The sequence below is a fragment of the Onychostruthus taczanowskii genome, unplaced genomic scaffold (assembly GCF_017590055.1).
Source record: "Onychostruthus taczanowskii isolate IOZ18803 unplaced genomic scaffold, ASM1759005v1 scaffold14, whole genome shotgun sequence".
Lineage (NCBI taxonomy): Eukaryota > Metazoa > Chordata > Aves > Passeriformes > Passeridae > Onychostruthus > Onychostruthus taczanowskii.
In genome coordinates, this window is record NW_024498573.1 from 5,285,324 (window position 1) to 5,307,766 (window position 22,443).

Here is a 22,443-nt window from a genome sequence, read left to right on the forward strand (position 1 = left end):
GACTTTACAACATGGCTGTGCATGAAGCAGACTTTTACTGAAAAAGAGAAGTTATGGACGTAGTTAGGCAGGAAAAAATGAAAATATGATTATCAGAATAATTAAAGACCTTGAGAGAGATTGCCTGACGTGGAAAATGCTGTGGAGCTGCAGATTTCAGTGCATGGTGATGACCACAGCCACGAGTAGAGGCACAGACGCTGCTTAAAGGCAAGTGTCCCTTTTCCCAGTGACTCTGGCTCCAGTCTGGTCTCTGCCAGTGACAGCTGTGCTTTGCACCTCTGGCTCCCTGAATTTCATCACACAGACCAACACTTTCATGTCCTGTCGTAGGGACCGCCACCAGGTTCCATAGGTCCTGTGCATCACCTATTCTCAGCCCCATTGCTCCAAAAATATGTGTACTTTGATAAAAGTCCTAGGGTTTGATGACAAAAAAGGTTTGGCTTTTCTCCCAGCCTGATGCAGACAGGTCAGAGATTCACAACACACCTATGCAGATGATGGTAGGAGTTTTGTACCTTTGAAAACAAACGAATCAGACATTTCCAGGAGCTGCAATTCTTCAGAAAAACATCAAGCAAGGACTTGATTTGAAAATGGCAGAACCAGCAATGGTTATGTGCACTCAAAACACATCCAAAATGGTGAGGGGGGAACTGCCTCACCCTCAGGCCTCGGAAAAATTCATCCAGTCCCTGCAGTTTTCCGAAGTGACAAGGTTTTATTTACCTAAAAGAGATGTAGCCAGACTTTGATGAGCTCTTGCTGTTTTTTAATCTATCACTCAGGGAGCTGCTCTTGCAGGGAGCATTTGACACTGAGTGAGAGGCAGCAGTGCCTGGCACAACCTGACTTGCCTGTTTGCACAGAGGCTGTGTTTGAGCATCCATCAGGTGTGCTGCGCACACAGCCCAGCCAGACTCTGCTCTCTGGCAAGTTTGGCAGACATCACAGCACTGTCTCTCACTCAGGGAGAGTGTTTTTTCTTCCCTCACTGCACAGATGAAGGAGAAACTCGAGGAGACAGTCATCCTTCCTCCTCACACCATTTTTGCACTTCACAGTAACAGCGTTGCTGAGCTCTACAAAGTCTCCATCTTTTTCCTGCTCTGAATGTGGTAAGATGAAGCAATTTCATTCCACCTTTAATAACACACAAACTGGCAATTAATTTTTAATGCTAGCTTAAAACCCAGGAGGTTGCTGGGCTTTACAGGTGAAATCAATCTCCTCTTGGGTCATTTAGAGAGTTCAGGAGTCCAACATCACTGCTGGCAACTAATCCTTTCCTCCCCCTCTTCCTTCCTCTCTCAAACACCCTTTGACTTTTGCTGGACTGAAGGCAGGGGTAAGGCCAGGCTCCTGGGGTACTGCAGGGGCCATAAACCAACAGGAATTAAACAGGATATCCCTGCCAGGTTACTGAGCCCATTTCCTGGCCAGTGCACGTCAGTGGCCCACAACACATCTTGAACAGAGCTTGCTGCTGTCCCTTTCTGGTCACTTGGACTTTGCAGCTCTTAGGATGACCTGCAGGCTGGTTTGATCCTACCTGCAAAAGCTGTCTTGTCTAAGAAAAAAAAAAAAAAAAAAATCTCATGTATAAAGGAATAGATAAGAACATATTCCTGCAGAGATGAGTCCCTGAGGTTTTAGGGTTTCATGCTCTACCAGCAAGTTCACCAGACTTGTGACATGGGTCCATAGCACCAGTGGTTCAAAACCTACTTTAGAGAACAGACTGCTTTTTCTACTCTTTGGATTTTCTAAAGGGAAAGATCAAGAGACTAGAATGGAAAAGGGGAGGGGGAAAAGCCACAAATAGGATCAGTTCCAAGAATATCAGCTACTTGTCAGCTCTGCAAAATAGCTGTTAATTTATAGAGGAGAAGTGTGCAGGTTCTCTCAGAGCCATATGTCAAAGCTTTCTCACTATGATACCTGGCTTTATTTGGCCTTCATGTTATGGACCAAAATGGATTTCTCTGGTTCTGGATAAACTGCACAAGGTGATGTAGACTGTGATTTATGGCTGCAAGTGCTTAAAACGCCTCCCACTAAATTTGTAGTGACCTTATCACACTATTAAAACCTGAAGTAAATAAGTGCACTGAGTAAAGGTTAACAACACCTCCAATAAAACAAACAGCAAACAGAGGGGATAGGAGATTCTCAGTCCCATCACCAGCACAACCCAGAAATTCTGGATGTCCTGGCAGCACCAGGGAAGAAGCCAGAGGATGCAGAGCCATGCAGAGATAAGGAATGTGGTGTAACACCTCAGCCCAGCAGCCCACCAAGAACACAGATTTGCTGTGACACGTTTTCACCTCGGGGAGCCCCTGGATCAGGATCCATAACGAGCCCAGGCTGGGCAAACAGCAGCACAGAGACTCCCGGGGCTCCCTCTGTGCACAGAGCCTGCAGGGAGCACCAAAGCACAAAAACCACTGAAGAGGACAGAGCAGTGACTTCTTAAGCAGTGGCTCTGCAGCCATAAGAAAATCCTTTTGAGAAAAAAACCAACAGCTTTATACTGTGGTCTGAACAGAGTCAGCACCAAATCTATCTCAGAGTCTTAATCAAGAGCTGAGTATTTTCCCCATAGTAATTGGTTCAGGTTTATTTTCTAAAAGACCATGCCCAGGTCATGCCTTCTATTGTCTCTGACAAAGATTTATAAGTTAGCAGGTACCTAAATGAAATTAGTATCAGGAAAGAGAGGAGCACTTGAAGGTGAACAAATGCAGACACTGATCCAGAGAAAGAAAAAGAAACTTTTAAGCCACTGGTTTGAACAGGTTCTTTACTGGTTTGTAGAGGGAGATGTTCCCATCTCCAGGTGATCCTTGTTACAGCCAGATAACAACAAAGTTTCCTGCAACTCAGAGCATCAGAACACACCTTGCCCACATCAGAACTCTAATAAAAACAAAATTTTTGGAGGGGAAAGACATTTTTCATTAGAGAGCCTCAAAAAAGGTGTTTTAAGTCCTCAAAACAAAGGGGGGGGGAGTGGGATAAACCAATTTCTTAATGAAAGCTGAAGCAGTTTTTTCCATTTGGTTTCTACAGTTAGAAATAGTTTTCTCTTCCAAAATAAATACTCATTTCCCATTTCACGTAAGTGTGAAGTTCTGAAAGTTTCTCTCCATACATTAAACTGTTTGAATATAACATTTAGTACTCCCAGCCTCATTTTCTCTCTGATACATCAGCAAAGGTGAGACAGGTCATTAGAATCTCCTTCCTTTTTATTCCAACAGCAGTTGTGATCATAAATTCATTATTTTCATAATTGCTCCATTATAATTTAGTAATAGATTCACATTAATTTCTAAAGTCCTACTAGGAGGCATTATCCAAACAAAATAAGAAACAATTAAAAATAAATTTATCTAAACTCCTATTTAGAAGGCATTATCCAAACAAAACAAGTAACACATAGCATGAAATTTATCTAACATCCTATTAAAAATTATAAATTTGAGGCCAAAGAAAATATTTTACATAAAAGCACACAAGATAAATGACTTTTCTGCCGTGCTCTTGAAGCAAGAGCTGACAGTACTAGTGCTAAAGCAGACATGCTGGGCAGCCACAGGGGCTTCACACCCCCAGGGCTGACCCCAGCAGCCCACCCAAGACCCCTCCTCTCATCCAGGCTGTCCCACCCTCCCCAGTAACTTCCCTTTAGGAATTCAGAGATTTATTACACCAGTAAGAAACTCACTTTTGCCGGGACTCCTTGGAAAGATTCTTCCTGCTGCCTTCAAGTCTCCAGGTTAAGAAATTCCTCTTCTGGAGCTGCAGGGAAGCTCCATGGGTGGTGTTTGCTCCTGCCAGCCCCAGCAGGTGACCACAGCTCCACACCCCCAAATCACCCTCCAGCAGCTGTGGGGAGAAGCTCTGAGCACTTAACCACAAACCCTTTCCACCTGGTTTCACCTGGGGCACTCACTTAGGAGCATTTCAAGGAGAAAATACTCTCAAAGCCAAGGCACCTGATGCTCCTCCTGCTTTGTCCAGAGCCCCTGCACTCTCCTTGCAGAAAGCACAGCAGATTATTGTTTGTCCCCTAAGGCTCCCAGATCTTTGTCTCACCACCTACTACCTTGAATCATAAACTGCTTTATTGTTTGCCACTTCAGGGAGCAGCACATAGCTGAGCCCTGCCTTGGGCTGCTCTTTTCAACGTCCCTCCACTGGGTTGTAGCCACTTTTAATTTAAAACCCTCATAATTTTTTTTTTGTTTGGTTTGTTTTCAGCATGTGTTGAACTGTTCTTGCTGGAGAGATGCATTTTCTCAGCAGTGATGGAACTTGGATTGATGCAAAGCCTTCTGTGTAACAAATACATGGTAACCTCAACATGTTTCTGTATGTCTCAATAACTAGGGCGTGCTCAGCGTTAAGAAAAATGCTGCAGATCAGATTGCTGCCTGCCATGCCCCACAAGAGGAACTCACAGCATCATTTCATGTGATTAACTTGATCTCAGTGTCCAGTTTTACATTTGAGGGTGTATGTCCATGGTCAGAAACATATTAAAGCAAACACTTAACTCCACCCATCAGTTATCTCCTGTCTCAGCCTTCCTGAAATGAGTCATTAGCTGCATTTCATCTCTTCAGTTTCAAAATCCTCAAATTCAGCTGCAAAAATGGAACCCCTTTGATCTTAGATTGCCACTAATTCATAATTGATAACCCAGTCTGGAAGGAAAGGAAAAATTCGTCCCCATTAGTTGTTCCACTTAATATGTTCTGGTGCTTCAATTATGCAAAACCCAACTCTCAGGGCCTGACTGCTTTCCAAAATGTGAGTCAATGGAGGGAAGAGAAAAACCCAGATCGAATTATTCCAGCTGTAAATCTTTGTAATAGCATAGATGTCACGAGAGCAATACTCAACACTGAACAATTCTGTTTGTTTTCCAAGCTGTTCCTTTGTAGAACTCCCAAGGCATCCATAAATGACTCCAGAGAGCTCAGTGGAGGACTCAGGACTTGCTTCTTCCCTCACTTACATTTTTTTGGTCAGGCCATTAGGCTGTGAGTTGTAATGACCCCTTTTGGCCCCAGGCACTAAAAGCCTTGGAGTAATATATGAGCTGATGAATGAGTAAGCGAGGAGGAATAATTAACACAAGTCATTATGCTCTTTATTTTGTAGAAGAGAAGCTGTCACTTCTTTCTGGAGACCTTTGAGTTATAAATGTTCAGAACATGAGCACCGTGAAGAAAACAGCAGTGCAGACATCACTGGGCCAAAGCGTGTTTTTTTACTGGGAGACTGACAGAAGCAGGACTACACAGCAGGGAACTCAGCTGAAAAGGCACAGATGCCTGCAGCACCTCATGAATAACCAGAAATCAAAGATATGGGTATGTCTGTACCTGTGTTCTGTCACCCAGCAGGTTGCTGGGCTTAAAGAAGAGTCTTTGGGCTTGCATTTCTCTCACAACCACGCAGCAAACTCCCAGGAATCAGGGGAAATTAAAGCCTGCAACTGCACAGGTGCTGCTCAAGATCAGGAGGATCACCTGTTCAGGACATTTTGGTTCTATGGTTCTCCAGAATTCACCCACATCAGAAAAAAAAAAAAAAAATTGGTTGAATTTCTACTGGCTTTTGTCAAGTGACTGATGGACCTCATGCTTTAGGAAGCGGGGAACTCCAGGTGGGAGTTTCCTGGAGTAGGACCAGGATAAGATCTATTTTCTGGAAGGCATCACAGCTTTTCTTTTTCAGGCACTTACAGGATCTCCCCTCTTCCTGTCACTGACTTTCTATAAACTTCAATCTTTTCCACACTTGTCCTCAAAACCTGGTCAGCAGCTCCTGACACTGCTGAGAAGCCTGGGAGATTCTGAATATGAAGGTAAGAGCTTCCTTCCTGGAGTAAAATATGTTAAAGAAAAACACAATTATTTTGCAGCAGAAATTCACATCTGCTCCTTTTATTTTATGTACTGTGAGTTTCCTACAGTGGCAGAGTAAAGTCAAAGGCTTAAGGCAAATGGAAGGAACATCTTCACATTGCATTTATTGCCAGAATGTGTCAAAGCCATCACATAAACCTCCTTGCATTTTCTGGTACATTTTAAGGGCTAAGCTATTAACCTCTTACAAGAATAAATATATCGAGTTCTCCAGGCTTCCCTTGCTCTGTTATTACTTCCAAGCCTAAATCCTTTTGGTACTTGGAAATTGAGGGGTACACAGTGTATTTTACAAACAGGCAGATGCCACTTGTCCTCACAGACCACCCCCTTCTCCCTCTTTGTCATGTGCTCCAACACACCTGCTGTTACCTTTGCACTCCTGGTATTCTCATTCCCACCCAAATTTCCTCTTATTTCTCAAGAGAAATATATTCCTCAGCCTTACACAAGTCTGTGAGAGCAGGAAACTCCCAGCTGGCTTCCTTGGGCAGTGCAGACCCTTCCCCACCCCTGTCCTGCAGGGGACACAGCTCTGGCTTTGCTGGCACACTCTGGGGACTGGGACCATTGATCCAGGGCCAGTTCTTGCCTTACATTTTGCTTCTCCTGTTGCATGTTTTCCTGTTGTTTTTATTTTTCACAGACACCTGGCAAAAGAAAAACAACCCTGCACCTCACAGACATTTTAATAATTCATATTCGACTTCAGTCACTGGAAGTTTAATAAACAGGTACTTATTAGAATACAATCACTTCTTCTTAAAGCAGGCAGTTTTTAGGAATGAAATCACAGTAATTACCCGTAAGAATATGTATGAATAACAAACATTCAGTCCTCCTGTTTTCATTGTTTTGTTCATTTGCATGAAAGACTTCCCCACTGTTCCCCTTGCCTCTGTTTTAGCAAAGACTTTGCTTTTAATTGGACTGAATACTCAGCTGGGTTCAAACCCAAATTTTTATGTAAAAAAGCTACTCATAGCAACCAGCTCATCCTGGAATCCATTAAAAATAACAAGAGGGATTGGAATGAGATTATTTCAAGAGCTCTCTGGTATTCACAGGAAAACAGATTTATTGTACTTGCAGAGAAGCTCTCCCAGGCAAAGGAGATGCAGGTGATAACACTGGGTCCTCCTGGTTTTTTTCTCTTGTCCACAAAGCAAAACCATGAAGATTTCTGAGCTAATTTCATCCCTGAAAACCAGCCTGCCATGCCCTGAGAGCCTGTTATCAGCACTGCCTGTTGCTGCAGCCTCCTGCCTTCAGAACTCCCTCAGGATGCACTGCAGGTCCCTGTGAAATTCCACCTGGCACTGAATGGAATCAATGGAGAATACTGCACAAAACCAAAATAAACCAGATGCTGCAAAGTGGCAACTACAATAAAAACACCTGCAAGAGCCAGGAAAGCAGGTTGAAAAGCTGACTGACACCCTCAGAGCAGGGCAGCCCAGCAGCCTGGGCTGCAACAGGGGGTGAGCACATCCTGACCACCCACCCTTGATCCAGTCACCCTCTCACAGGGCTCCAGTGAAATTTGGGCTCACAAATAAATTTGGGCTCACAGCATGATGCCCCAAGAGCAGAGCACTGTGCCAAATTGCAGCCTGCCACCTCAGCTGCCACCCCTCTGGGAGGATGCAGGCTGTGTTTTCATTCCAGGGGAGGTTTTTTTTATTTCTCTCACTTAAAAAATACCTATTTTCATAAAAAGCATATTTCCTGCACTCCCACTCACAGCAAGAAAATGGAAAGTGATCCAGAGACTTTAGGTTTCTCCTTCTAGCTCTTGACAGGGGAAATTTTCAGGAAGAAAAAGAAACCCTGCTTTAACAAGATAATTAATTGTTTTGGAGGACATATGTTGTGGAATTCTTGAATGGAAGAGAACATGGGGGTAGGAAAATTTTGACTTTCTCAACAGGGAAAAATAACACCTTTGTAGATCAGAGGCACACACACCCTGAGGCTGTGGCTAAATTTTTGAAGGGCAAGTCCTCAACTAAGACTTTCCTCACTGGCTGCCCTGCAGTGACCTCTTGCAGCAGCCCCTGCAGGAGCCTTGAAGTCACCATCTCCAGAGGCAAGGGCTCAGATGTGCCTCCTGAGCAGGATGCACTTTAACTGCAGGGCTACAAACACAGGGCAGCTGCAGGAGCAGCATGTTCCCCTATGTCAGGTAACACGTGGCCTTTCAAGCTGCTCTTCAAAGCAGAACATCTTCCTCTGGAGCACAGAACCACAGGCAGCTCCAGCCTAGGGTTCTGGTGAAAGGTTTGTGATAGAGGAGCCCTGGTTAGAAGCCAAATGAAACAGGGTAAATTTGTAGAGGTTTTAAGAACAAGTTTTACTGACTGCCATGCACCCTTAAGTGCTGAAAGTCTGCTGATCCCAAAGGTCTGGGCTGCTAAACAAAAGTCACAGGAGCCAGGCACGTTTTCTTTGAAGTCTTGCTTCTAGTTGCTTACAATTTGCAGTTCTCAAACGAAAAGAGCTGCAATTTGGCTCTCTGTAGATAAAGGTCTCACATTTGCACCATACCCAAAGAGCTCCCAGAGCTCAGACATTGCTCTGCACCATGCAGGTTGCTGCAGGAGTTCATCCCTGTAAAGCACAGTGAAAGGTGGAGGTGAAAGGCACTAAGTCCCACATTTTCCTGCAGATCCCACATCTCAAGTTTGTTGGTTTTTTGGTTTTTTTTTTTTCTCTAAGAGCAAACTAAAACGAACTGAACATGAGTGTGGCTTAGTCCTGCAGCAGATCTTTAGCTGATATCAATTAACAGAGCTCTGACCCATATTCCTAATTCACACTTCTTGCCAACCCAGGAACGGGGAGTGAAACACTCTTCCAGGAGGAATACAGTTAACAACAAGGTCAAGGACTAATCTTTCACCTTCATTTTGATAACCCTCATGCCAAAACCAGAAGAGGAAAGAGGCATTTATTTCATTGTCCTGGAGTTCATTCACTCTGTGTTTTATAAGAACCTGTAACTTTGTGTTTTCTGCCGACTCATTTTCCCTGGTGCACTGGCAGAGACACACCCTGGGCAAACACAAAAATCCCAACAAAAATACTGACCATGTTTGGATCTAACCTACTTTGGGAATCTGGGATGCAGAGGAAGCTGAACTGGCTACCCAGTTCCAGCTGTGTAAGAGTGCCCTGGCTTCTTTTAAAGCTTATTTATATACAGATCAAACAAACAGACTTCCAAGCGCTTTCATTTAACTTTGATGCCAAACTTTGATGTCTTCACCATTTACAGTAATAATTTTTATGTGCATTTAATATTATTTTTTTAGTCCAAAACACTATACATAAAAAGACCAACTTCATTTCAAATATGCAGCATTTTTGCTATTTGAAAACTCTGCATTTTTAATTTGTTTCTTATCAGCAGAGTACTTCTGGGGCAAAGAGAACATCAAGTTTTTAATGCCTCTCAGTTGATTTAAATTAATACTTTATGTTTTTATTCAAAAGAGCTAACTGATAGAAGGGTGCTGACATTTTTTTCACACTCTTTTCTCTGGCATGTGTTATATGCAAAGTAATGGTTATTTCTTAAATGTTTGGTGCTTTATTCCATGATAAGTACCCAGAAGATAACATTGCCACACAGTTTAATGCACTTGGATCAAATACCCAGGCTGGGTAGGAAAGGGTCCCCAGTGTCTCAAGGTTAAGATCTGTATCTTAATATATCAAACATTTGTTTTAGAGGCAAACACTACCTTTGTGTGCTTGGAAGCCCCATCCCCTCAAAACAACAAAGCAGGGAAGCGCTTCCCTCCTTGGCTCTCTGCTGAGCTCTTTTCCAAAAACGTAGAAAGCCAGAAAGATAAGAGTGAAACTTTTAATCAAAAGGGGCCTGAATGATTTCTATTGCATTTAATAACTACTTCATCACTATCTCTGGACAAAAGGGCTGCACTGGATTCCATACCTGACATAAGTGGTGAGGCAAAGGACAGTCTTCAATTGGGAAGCTGCACCTCTCTCCTTTTAAAATCAGTGGAGGAGGAGTTGCCAATCTGAAGTTACCTTTTCACTGCTGAATGTTTCCCCTTCCTGTACCCCAGGTAGCTCAGAGGCTGGTAGAAATCTGGTACCTGCAGGATGGAGCTCAAACAGGAGTCACTGAGGATGCAAACTCAGACTATCCCTTCTAGAGCTACCACAGTCACAGACAGGATCCAGAAATGCCTGGAAAATGGGGGAACTTAGAGGAGGACTGTAATCACACAGCCCAGCCTCACACAGCACAGGCTACTGCAGTATTAGCACCACATTTTTACAGAATGAAAATATTATTGCCATTATCCATGAAGGCAAAGTACAGGGGAGAAAGTTTTTCTCTCTAGGGCAGATGGAGGAGGAGGAGAGCAGTGAGAAGAAATCATTAGTAAAATAATTGGCTGCCTGCTTTGCACAGTTGCCACAAAATGTTTATGCTGTCAGTTCCATGAGGGTATTGACTTGCCAAAGTCACAGTTGTGCCAAGGAACTGTCAACCACGGGGGCTGCTGTTGCTTTTCACCTTGTGGGTATATGAAACACCTCTGGGTCATCACCCCCAGTGCCCTGCTTTCCCAAGAACCATATCAGAAAGATTTATTATCAGCCTCCTTCTGAAACCTAGGATTTTGGCCCCTGCGATTGCTATCAGGAACAACCATAACATCTGAAAATATCTCTGGAAAATAAAGATAGGATGCTGTGTGATAAAGGATCTGAATTAAGTTTGTGGAGGTTGTTTTTTTTGAAGTGAGTAATAAGTTGGAAGCTTCTGTGTCAGAGAACAAAAGACCTGTTGTTTTTCCCTGCTGTAGATAGAAAGAAATGTTAATATCTTACAATCAGGCAAAATGATAGTGAGTTCATTCCAGGAGTGTGCTGGAGTGGGGCAGAAATGTTACTTTATTAAAGCACGTTTTTGCTTTTCCACCTTATTTTCCAACTAACTTTTACAAAACACAACTTGAAGAAGGAAAGATGCCTTTGTTTTGTATCAAAGCAGATGGATGTAAAAAAGAACTCCTAAGATACCCAAAAGTGGTTAACTGAGCACAGGCAATCATTACAAAAATTCCATCAAGAAGCTCCCTTATCAGCAAGAAATCATATTAAAGAAGGGCATGGTCTGGGAAGGAAAGACATGCACCACACAGTAACTTACTCATACATTACCTGTGCAAAGAAAGCTTCTAAGAGCACCATCCTGAGAGCAGCTGCAGCTCCCTGCAAGTCCCTGCTGCTCTGGGGGTGGTGAGCACACTCAGCACACAGCAGGGTTTACCTCTCATGGCTATTTCAGCCCAAAGCCAAACTGTTCAATGAATAAAATCCCCGCATACTAGATCAGGACACGAGAAGATTGCCCGTGTTGCTGAGAGATTATCAAGTGAATAAATCTAGCATGTGATAGATAAAACAAATACCTATTAAAAGTACAAAGCTCTCAGCACTAGGAAGAGAAATGCAATCCCAGCACAGACTCTGAAAGCCTTCAAAAAGACAGGCATATCCAGCATCAGAACAGATGGAAAAGATGAACAATAATTGCTTTCCAAGCATCCATCCCCACAAAAGCAGTGAGTACAGGCCCCCTAAAGAGACAGATAATAAGAGCAAAAGAAAAATGAAGAGTATCTCTGAAACACCTCAGACTTGATGAGAACAGCTGGGAATTTCTGCTATGAAGTGTGACATACTAGAGACAAATGCAGACACTTCTGGCTACTCAGCCAATAGTTCAGCTGGTATTGCCCTGATCTCAGAAATTTCCACTGACTTTTGGAGGTAAGAGAGGTGTAACTGCACCAGACTTCTGATTCTTGCTCTTGACTCCAGTAAGCTCAAAGTAAACCACAGTTTCAAATAATTTTGCCCCTTCCCTTCGATGACTTTGGAATCCACCTTCCTCTCTTAAGGGCATCTCAGTTCTGGTTGTTTCACACTCAAATTTCCCTAGATACACCTTGGTCTAGAAAATGAAAACTGTCTTGCCACATTCACCTGTCAAGAGAGAGGGCAGCAGCACGAGGATTATTATTAATTATTTAATCAGCCACTTGTGGGGGTTTCTGGGCTCGTGCCAGCTCCCCCTTCAGAGTTTTTTGGACAAACACAGTGTGAGGGGAAGGACTCCTGTGCACTCTCCCAAGCTGTTCCATTACACCTGATTTATAGCATGACACTACTTGTTCTAGCCCATAACCTTGAGCTTGTAAACTACACAGGGGAAAATTTACTAACTACTGAGTTCATCTTAATGCACTGTTGGGAATCCTAAGGGGGGAAAAAAGAAGGGAAGGAACTGGGCATCTAGAGGAGCTGGTTTTGTACAACAATCCTGTACTGGCCTAGTGCAGTGCATCTCACTCTGCTTCCATTTAAATAAAGTTTTAATTTACACAGCCAGCATACAGTAAGGACCCATGTTTATCTTGCTCTGAAGGTGATAATCAATAGGAGAGTTGTAGACACATTTCCCAGCTTATTAGCTGCACACATGAATGGAGTTTCCCACAACAGCATGTACAAATGCCTTTACTCCACTCTTAGCTGGCATCAGAGTTTGATTAATAACAGAAGACAGAAAACTGGTTTGCAACTTTTCTAGTAGGATAGAAAATTGTCACCCACTAGCAGACAAATTCCCAGCAGTAAAGGAGTGTAAACAGAACAGCACTGAGAGCTGGACCATGGGTGCCACAGGTCCTTTACCACACAACCCTTGATGGCTGCACTGCTGTGCAATACCCACAAGCACCACCCAGAGGTGCAGAAGTTAATTCAGATGCTCTGCCCCACATTTTGTCATTGTTTTCAAGTGTCAACTTTTAGGTTAATTTCCTCAGCTAATACTCTTGAGGTGAATGTCTAATTTGCCCAAGGTAGAGTTAGGCTCTCCTTGGCTCGTTCCCTTCAATGGCAGCCTGCCCTCTGTACTAATGCACAACTTCCTTGAGACAAGCAGAGAGTGTTGATGCCACAGAGTAAATACAAAATGAGCTCTGCATTCACTGACTATTCCCAAGAGATATCTTGCTCCTTACTTCAGTCTAAGTACTCAAAAGTCAATCCTCAAAACTTTCTCCTCAAGTTATTTTCGCCATGTAAGTCTCCAGCAAACAGCAACTTGTGTGATTATTTCTGCCATTATAGTCTCTTTGTTTAGCTTTTAATTATTTTAAATTACATGGCTGAAGTGCTGCTGGATATATGTCATTCAGGAATAAAGGCTTGTTCTTTAAAGAGCCTGAACTAGGGGTCTTTCCAGCAGGACTGTAGCTCATATGCTGGGGAATGTCACACTCCGTTTCTGTGGTTCACTGAGGACATTAGGAGTAACCTCACTTCTATTCAAAGCAGAATTGTGTTTGCAAATTACTTTCCAGCATCCCAGCAGTGGATTCTCATAGGGACTGGCAGGAAGCAGTGATTCCTATTGTTCCTTCACTCCAGTGACTGAAGGATTTCCCAAGTGGCAGCGAGGTGCAGAGGAGACAGGACGGTCACACAGCTCCTGCTTGTGCCAGCAGGGAATCACAGGACTTGTACTGCACAACCTTGGTCGAGCCAAGTTCACAGCAGGTACAGCAACACAGCCGAAGCACTGGGCAGAACACAGCTGTCACCTGTGTCACTGAACACACCTGTCACCTGTGTCACTGAACACAGCTGTCACCTGTGTCACTGAACACACCTGCCAGTGCCCAGGGAGCAGCACAGCCCTAATGCCAACCCAGCTCACCACAGCAGTTCCCAGCACACACCTGGCCAGAACCAGCAGTACCCAACTGTCCAGTCACTGATTCTCACACTCTCATTTATCTTCCATGTTTAAAAAAGGATGATAATAATTTTGTAACTACAATCATGGGCCTTTCTTACTCTGCCTTGGATGAACCACCTCATTAATAACTGCCCATAAGTCTTAAAAAGGAAAAAACAAACAAGCACACACACATCCATAAAGATATCAGGCTGCCTGACTAAAGTAGTTCCACCTTCTCACTGGGTACCTCAAAATGTTTATGAACAAGCCCAACAGCAGGGTTACAAGTTTCTCCCCAGTTAAATCTCACATTGCTGAGCAGAGCTCACAGCTCTGCTCTCTTCAGATTTCCCTGAAGCCTCACTACACCTTCACATGTACTTGTTGTTTCTGTACCAGCAGCACACACAGCAGTGGTGAGTTTACAGTGCCCCCAGATGTTACTCATGAAATCAGCACCAAGTAGAGGCCTCAGTGCCTCTCCATCTCTTTTGGTGACAGTTCATTTTAAAACATTCTTTTATAATAAATGATCTGCTAAAGGCTTACTGCAGTTAGCATGGACTTTTGTGTCTAAACCTGTACCAAATACCTAACTGAGGTGCAGATGTACTAATTACCATGAAAGCAAAGTAGAATCAAATCTCTAAAATTTATAAATATACAAATATATGTAGTACTTGCCAGTATAAAGCTATCACTTTAGACAGATCTTACTGAACTGGAAAAGGTTCAGTTCCCAGCATTCTGATGGATTTACTACAGAAACCACTCCAGACATTCTTACCATCCTACCAGGGAAAGCAGGGACCAAGCCAGCTCCTCACCTCACCCCATCTCCCATCACTCCTGTCACAGACACAGCTGTGGAGCTTCCTTAGCCAGCACCATAAAGATCAGCTCTGGGTGATGCATGTTTAAGACAGCAGAAAATGCTACCAAGGCACAGAAGAATACTAAAAACATGCCAAAAATGAATTTTCACACTTAATGTCTTGAGGAAGAAAACAAGAACAAGCAACAACCTTGCTTTTTAACTGAAAAATGTTTAAAGCCCAGGTGTGTTTGTTTAAAGGACTTTCAGGGCCACCTGCAAATCATAAAGCTGGGATATAAATCTTCTCACTTCTCTCTCTGTCTGTGGATTCATAACCAGAGTAATGATATCTCTAAGGATACAGCCTTCTCTTGAGGTCCAGAAAGGATCTGAAGCAAATTCTACAGCATGCAGGAGAAATAGGTACTGGAATACCTAGAAGCCAGGCTTTAGATATTTACATGTCTCTAAGCATAATATGTGAGTGTTTATTAAACTTGGATTACTTTGCAATTCTTTAGTCTTCTCCCAGATCAGTGATCCCCAAAAAGATTATAAACAATTCAAGTTTGCTACAATTTGTAAGAGATTCACTGTGACAGAGGAGTGTAAGGGCAGCTGGCAGAGCCCAGCACAGCTGTTTATCACAGTACAACAGAAACAGTTCTTCAAACACACATCAGGGACTGCAGAGATAGAGAGTTTTATCAGAACACACCTTTCAGGCAAGTTACTAAATCGTGGCTTTACAGCAAGAAATGTGTTTGAAAGAGCACTGCAGGGAACCAGATTGCAAATTGATGGTACCCCATTGATGGTACTGAGCTCTCAATGTGCTTCTTGTGTAACTTCACTGTCCCCCAATACTCTCAACATCATGAAACCCTTTCTTTGGTAGCCAAAAGAAATCACTCTGTATCAACCTTTGTTAAGACAATAAAAATAATTTGTGTCCTTACAGGAACTGTCCCTTCCCCATCATCCAATACTGATCAAAGTAAACACATGTAAGAAAAGCTACCATGGGTTGTTGCAGTAAAAAGACCCAAGTGAGGTAAGCAAGGTATCTCCCACTCTAATGTTCCCAGAATGGAAAATAAAGGTCTAAATATCAGATATTTGCATGTACAAGCAGCTGTTCATTCTGTTTTTATGCTGATGTTCATCAGTTTTGACCATCTTGATTTGAAAATCTGACTTGAGTGAAATGAGATTCCCCCTACCAATCTCAGTCTTCTTCTCTTCAAAGAAGTAATGATAAAAAGGGGATTGTTTTCAGAGAACTGAAAGCCTGATTGGTATATGCAACAAGCCATTCCATATGAAATCCATGGAGTGCTTCACTTTCCTCACTGTTACAAAAGCAATTTGTTTCCAGACAATGCAGAATTATGCACCAAAAAAAGCTTTTCTCCATATTTTGCCTGTTACCCACAATGAATTTCCAGAGAGAACAGCCTGAACTCCATGCCTGTATCAGATTATTAATGCCACGGGCAAAATCCAGAACAGTTTGAGCATTCTGGAAGTTTTTGCTGCCACCTCCTCTCTGACAAACTAAATATTGCCACCTACTGACTGCCAAAGCCTGAACTTCCAAGGATTTTTTTATTTCCCTCTCCCAGACACAATTCCCAAGACACACAATGAAGGCTGTTACAGCCCAGATTAGCCAAAAATTGATGTCTGATATTCTGAAATATTATTGTTACTTGGTTTTGTCCACTGTTACTTGTTTTCTTCCAATGCTGTAACTACTTTAAGATGTCAAATTTTAGTTAGAGGTTTGATCTTGCAGAATGACTGTCAAGCACACAGTTTTACAATAGAAGGCTCACCATACACAGCAGAGACACCAAGCTTTATAACAGCACCATGTTTTAGATTTGACAGTCCAGGGTCGAGCTTGAACACTGTGGTCCAAGTAACTCAGAAAAAGTAACATCTGCTGCTCCCAAGATTTCTTCACTTGACAAATAAGGAAAAACCCATAATTTTTCTCACATCATCCAGCTCCAGCAGCACCAAAGAAACAACTAAACCATGACTTTAATTATTCCTTTGTACAATTTCATTGCCCAACATGATACAGCCACTGCAGCGTGTCACAGCGTGTGAACAAGGGTTCTGTTTCGCAGCTGCTGCACATATTCCTTTGCTTGGTCAAAGCCAGTCCTCGGTGGCTCTGGAGGAGGAGGAGGACCTTCCACCAGCTTCACAAAGTAGTGGCACCTGCTGATTTTCATCATGCCAAACATGCCCTTGCCGTGGTACCGCAGCCGCTTCACGTAACGGCCCCTGCCCGTCTGCGACTCCGCTGCAGGAGGAAGGACAGGGGAGAAGATCATCCAGGCAAGAACAAACTGCTACAGCTGCAATAAAACACCTGCCTTGCCAGGGAATTTTTCATGGCTGCTTCTAGGAAGTTAATTCTACTTGGGATTCTCCCCTCCATCTTTCTTCTGTTACATTTAGCAGATCACTGCTGCAGAGGAACCCGTGAGCTGCATTAACGCTCTTCAGGAGTGCCAAAAAGGGGAATTTAGAAAGCAGGCACATGAAGATAAATATGTGGTGAAGGACAAATCACACTGAGCACTTACTAGATTATACAGCTCTTCTGAAGGTGGTATTCGTTTCACTGCCTTTCAGCAGTTTGTCTCATGAATTCCTGCAAAGTCTTACAGACTTCATTTTCCCTCCTTTCTCCCTTTGTTGCATTCATCACAGGTCCTTTCATTATCTGCACATCCAGTCCTGCACTACAGCTGAGCATTCTTGTGGCAGAGGCCTGGAAGGCTCCAAAGAATTCTAATCAAATCTCTCTACAGTCCAGGTGACTTTAAGCTTATGAGGTCAGTTGAGTAAAATTTATCCCCCATTAGACAAAATGGGATTTTTTTCTTTGGGCCTCAAAACACCTAAGAGTAAACATTTCTCTAACATTTTCTAGGCTAAAAAGCACTTTAGTTATTATAAGCTAATCCTGCAAATCATCTACAGACAAGTCTTTTTATTAAGAAGTTTACTATCATTACCCATTTACTTTTTATACTGTGTCTGATAGAAGTTTAACTTTGATCCTGCAAATCAAATTGTACCAGCCCCAGACAAAGCTTCCAGCATCTCTGACTGGCAGCATTAAAAACTAGAAATTGTTTGCTTCTTGTCCAATCTTTCATATTTGTGTCAAGCATCTTCCTCTTCAGGACTTTCTGTTCAATAGGGAGGAGAAATTCCATTCTCAGATGGATACATCCATCTTAAAAATGCTGCAAACATGTGCCTTTCATGTTTTGGTAAAGTTAAGTTTAGCAGAAACTGTCCTCTATTCACTTCTGGTGATTTCAAGCATGAAAATCTTATTAAATATAACACATTTTCACAGGGTAGGATAGAGTAGGATGACATTTTTCTAATGCACTAAATTAAAAAAATGTACCTATGTGTAAGTTTGATTTGAATTCCACATTGTGCTTTCTTACAGCCATTTCCTGTGCTTCTAACAGAACCTGTAACAAAAGGTAAAGAAATGGAAATACTGAGGAATTTAAGCAATGCTATTTCTTATCTCTAGATAACATGAAAGAAATTGCAAGTTTAAGTCAGTTATAGAAAAAGTATTTTATGAAGATAAAAACTGTTAAAAGACAAGCATCTTTTACATGAAGATGTTCCTTGCATAGAATGAAAAAGCCTCAGGACAATTTTATTAGATTTTTGGGGAGGAAAGGGAGTGGAAAAGATGGTTTCCACCTGCATTTGTCAGCCTTCCCTCCACGGACCTCTGTGTAATCAGGCATCTGACTAGAAATAAATTCCAAGGTGGGCAAAATGAACTTGGTCCATTCAATCTTTTCAGCTAATACAGGACATTTCTTTGCCATAATTATACCAGAAGTCAATGCTTCAGCCAAGAAATGAGCAATTTGAGAATCCAAACTACCACAGGGTATTCAAAGCTTTTGTGCCTTTACAGAACTCAGTCCTCTCCTTAATAATGTCCCTCATCTCTTACATTTTAAGAACAAAAGCACACAGATGTAGCCATTAGTGACCAGGATTCTGCTCCTTTTACAATGAACTTAACACCAAGCACTGCTAGAGAGGACACCCACATGGAATTTATCACCATGTCAAGTTAGAACAGCCAGCAAAATTGACCCCAACATATTCATAAGTCACAACATTACATGACTGCAACAAAAATACATTGTTAGAATGTGCTCCCAACAGGCTACCTTGAAACACAAAAACTCACACAAGTAGAAACACCTCCAAACTTCTGGTGACAGCTATTGATTTTAAAAATTTTCTGGAAACCAGGAGTTTTAAAGAATACTGCTATTTACCTCTCTGATCACCTTTGCTCCCTTTTTGTCACTGAATTCCAGCTGAGCGAGAGCCTGATCAATGGACATTCCTTTTATCTGCAATCAAAGTGTTAAAATTAACTTCTGCTTTTACAAGTATTTCCTTTCTCTTATTCAGAAGACAACATTTAAATTATACTGGTATTATAAAAACAAAAATACTGTCATTTCCTTAATTACAATTTCATCAATTTAATACCTTGCAGCTAAACCAAACTACAAACAGCCATTCCCTGTCCAGATCCATGCTCATCCCCAGGACTCTGCTATGAAGGTGCTCATTAAATTGTGATTGAATGAGGCTTTTAAGACAAATACAGCAATTAAATTTTGCATTCTCTCAAGTACAGTACAAAGTACTCCTTGCTTACCAGTTTTGCCAGATACCACATCTTATCATTGCTGTATTTTATTTCCCTCCGACAGTGATAGATTTCCTAGGGGCAAAAAGAAGTTAAAGGATGAGTAAATTTGCTGTGAAAACAGGAATGGAGCATCCATGTCTGCTGTGCAATCTATGTTCTTACTAGGAATAAAATAAAAATGGCTCTGCCTACTATGAGAACAGCACATCAGGCATAGCTTTGACATTTGAAACTGAAAGCACTAAAAAAAAGTGCTGGCACACAGGAAATTTTAATACAATGTTATGAACTTAGTTTATAAGCAGAAGTCCCTGAAAAGGATAATCAGAAGGTTTTCACCATCTTTTTCTCTCATTCTCCCCACTACAGAAGCAAAGACTGACATGTCCATTCAGCCTTAAGAATATTACCCTGCTATCAACTCCACTTACTGGGAGAGCAAATAAACAATCTTAGCAGAATGAACTTAATTAGTCCTTGAGAAGTGAAGAGGGTTTCAGTTTGATTGGCACAAAGAGCTGTCTCCACAGACCCACCTAACATTATTGCTAACAGGGACCAGCACCAGCTGGTAGAATCCAACATCAACACAAATTTGAAAGAGATGTACAAATTTGAAAGAGATGGAACTCTTGCTTTAATAAACACATCTGTCAATAGCTGCATTTTCATACACAGTCAGCACAGTCCACAGCAGGGATTTCTATGTCCTGGGCCACAATGTTCACAAAAGCAACCAATAAATGCTCATGGCCCACAAAATACATGCCTAAAAAAACCCATTTCTTTTCAGTTTAAATACTTTTACTTTGCTGAGCAGCGTGTCTAACAGAAGCCACAACACATCAATTCCTAATGAAGAAAAATGCTAACAGTGCAATTCCAGAACATCAGTTCTTGACAGCACAGTTTCTACCTCCTTGTAGAAACTTCTACAAACACAGGATGGGCCCTTACAGCTTGAACCACACACTGAGCAGGTGAGCAGCTCCCAGTAACTCTAGGCTCCAATATAATTTAGAGATGGAAATCATTCCAAGTGATATCAACTTCTACAATACAGCCAAACTGAGTAAAATCCTAAATAATAAGCAAACAAGCTTTCAAAGCAGTGCCTTGTGCAGTCACCCTGTGCAGGCAGTGACAATCTGCCCAGAAATTGCTAAACATTCTCAGGTGAGGCCATGCACAGGGGCATCCTTACAGCTGGTCTGCGAGGCTCTCCAGGCAGCTGGGGAGGGTAAACAATCCTGTTCTTCTTCTCCCACTTCCCAATTTTCTGCAGAGATGTGCTGGTGTGGATGCAGGACAGAGGAAAAAGGCTCCCAGATGCCAGAAACCTGCAAGGCAGGACCACAAGTTCTTGCTGAACACAAGAGTTCTTTGTCCCTGCCCAGTTTATCTGGAAAATTATGAACTTGCTGTCTTGAAAAAGAGAACCAGCACATTTGTATACCCAAAAAACCAAACTGTTGAATCCTTTATAGCTTATGCTCAAAAGGCTTTTTAACTCAGCAAGACTCAAGCTTCTCAAAGCAAACCATGAATGTTGGTATGAGATTCCACATTAAATGTCCTCAGACTATCACACAAAGTCACAGCCACCTCTGTTTGATGCTCTTGTCGGGCTCAGGACTCCTGTACCTTCCCCAAAGTACTTTCCATACTTATTTAACTTTTACCAACAACACATTTAGCAGTGAAAATTGTTAGTTTGTCAAGGGGCTGAGTACCTCAGAGCATTAGAGGTTTATAAACATTGTGAAATTTGAGAAGAGAGGTGTTCTAAACCACCTCCAAAACACAATCAGGTCAATCCAAAAACCAGACAGCTGATAGCAATAAAATCAATTTTCAGGCAGTTTGCTCACCTCAGATTCTGAAAAACCAGATTCTGCCTGGATAAAGCAGCAGTGGGCAGCCACTGGTGACTACAGTAAATGAGTTCAAGACCAAAGATTGTGCTTTTTCCTGAGCCTTGAACATCTTTGTGTGTGTGGCCAACCTTAAAAACAACAGGCAAAGACAGTATGCCAGAAGGGCATTGTACACAGTGCCCACAATAATATGTGAGCAGAGATCAGCACAACACACATATTTCAATGTCATGGAGTATTTTTTCAGGTATTTGCAGGGACACAGCTGGCAGTTTCAGTGCTCCTGCAGCACAGCTCTGGGATTCCTGCAGAAGGAGGGGAAACTTCAGCAAGTGAGGAAAGCAGTGACTGGGGACAGCACAGACACCACATTTCTGTCACCTGCCAGAGACAATATGGGTGTCCAACAGAAGGAAGTGAGGAGAGAGACACCTCCATCATGGCACAAGCTCTGAATACTCAGAAAGACACCACGGGGGCAGAGAGTGACCAGAGCTCCAGGGTGGGTGAGATGGCCAAGCCAGGGGACCCCAGAGCCCAGCCCCAGGTGCCCAAGCAGGGCAGTGCCTGTCACACCGGGGTGACAGGGCCACACTCACCTCTCTGGCCGTGCCCAGCTGAGGAGACCCCGTGCCCAGGCAGCACCTGAAGGGAAAGTGAGGGAGGTATGAAAAGAATGGTAAAATCATAGCATGGTTTGAGATGGAAAGGACCTCGAAGACCATCCAGCCCCACCCCTCGCCATGGGCAGGACACCTCCCACTACCCCAGGTTGCTCCGAGCCCCATCCAGCCTGGCTTGGACACTTCCAGGGATCCAGGAGCAGCCACAGCTGCTCTGAGCAATCTGTGCAAGGGCTTCAGCACCCTCACAGGGAAGAATGTTTTCATAATATCTAACCTAAAGCTACTGGCTGCCAGTGTGAGGCCGTTCCCCTCATCCTGTCACTCCAGGCGCTTGTAAACACTCTCACTCCATCATTCCCGGACGCTCCCTTCAGGCACTGAAAAGCTGCAACTTGGTCACCCCGAGGCCTGTTTTCTCCACGATGAACAACCCAGTTCTCCCAGCCTTTCCTCGTATGATCGTCCCTCCGATCACCCCGTGGCCTCCTCCCCAGTGAAACCCTCCCAAACCAGCGCGGCGTCCCCTCAGCCTCACCCGCGCTCAGCGCCCAGCGCGCCGCCATCTTCCCGGCCTCGCTTTGCGGCAGCGCCCGGGGCGGGCGCACTGGCAAGGGCGCGGTTTGCGACAGTTTGCGGCGGCGT

At 43.0% G+C, this 22,443-nt stretch overlaps 1 protein-coding gene across 1 annotated transcript; it reads right to left on the reverse strand.

Annotated features, from left to right (window-relative positions):
- Positions 1-16,591: 16,591 nt before the first annotated feature.
- MRPL22 (mitochondrial ribosomal protein L22) lies at positions 16,592-22,389 on the reverse strand. Its single transcript, XM_041397561.1, has 7 exons — positions 22,337-22,389; positions 21,775-21,820; positions 20,503-20,638; positions 19,305-19,370; positions 18,913-18,990; positions 18,003-18,072; positions 16,592-16,877 (listed from the first exon to the last, which is right to left on the reverse strand). The coding sequence occupies exons 1-7, from the start codon at positions 22,362-22,364 to the stop codon at positions 16,666-16,668; spliced, it is 636 nt and encodes a 211-aa protein (XP_041253495.1). The 5' UTR covers positions 22,365-22,389; the 3' UTR covers positions 16,592-16,665.
- Between the last annotated feature and the right edge of the window lie 54 nt (positions 22,390-22,443).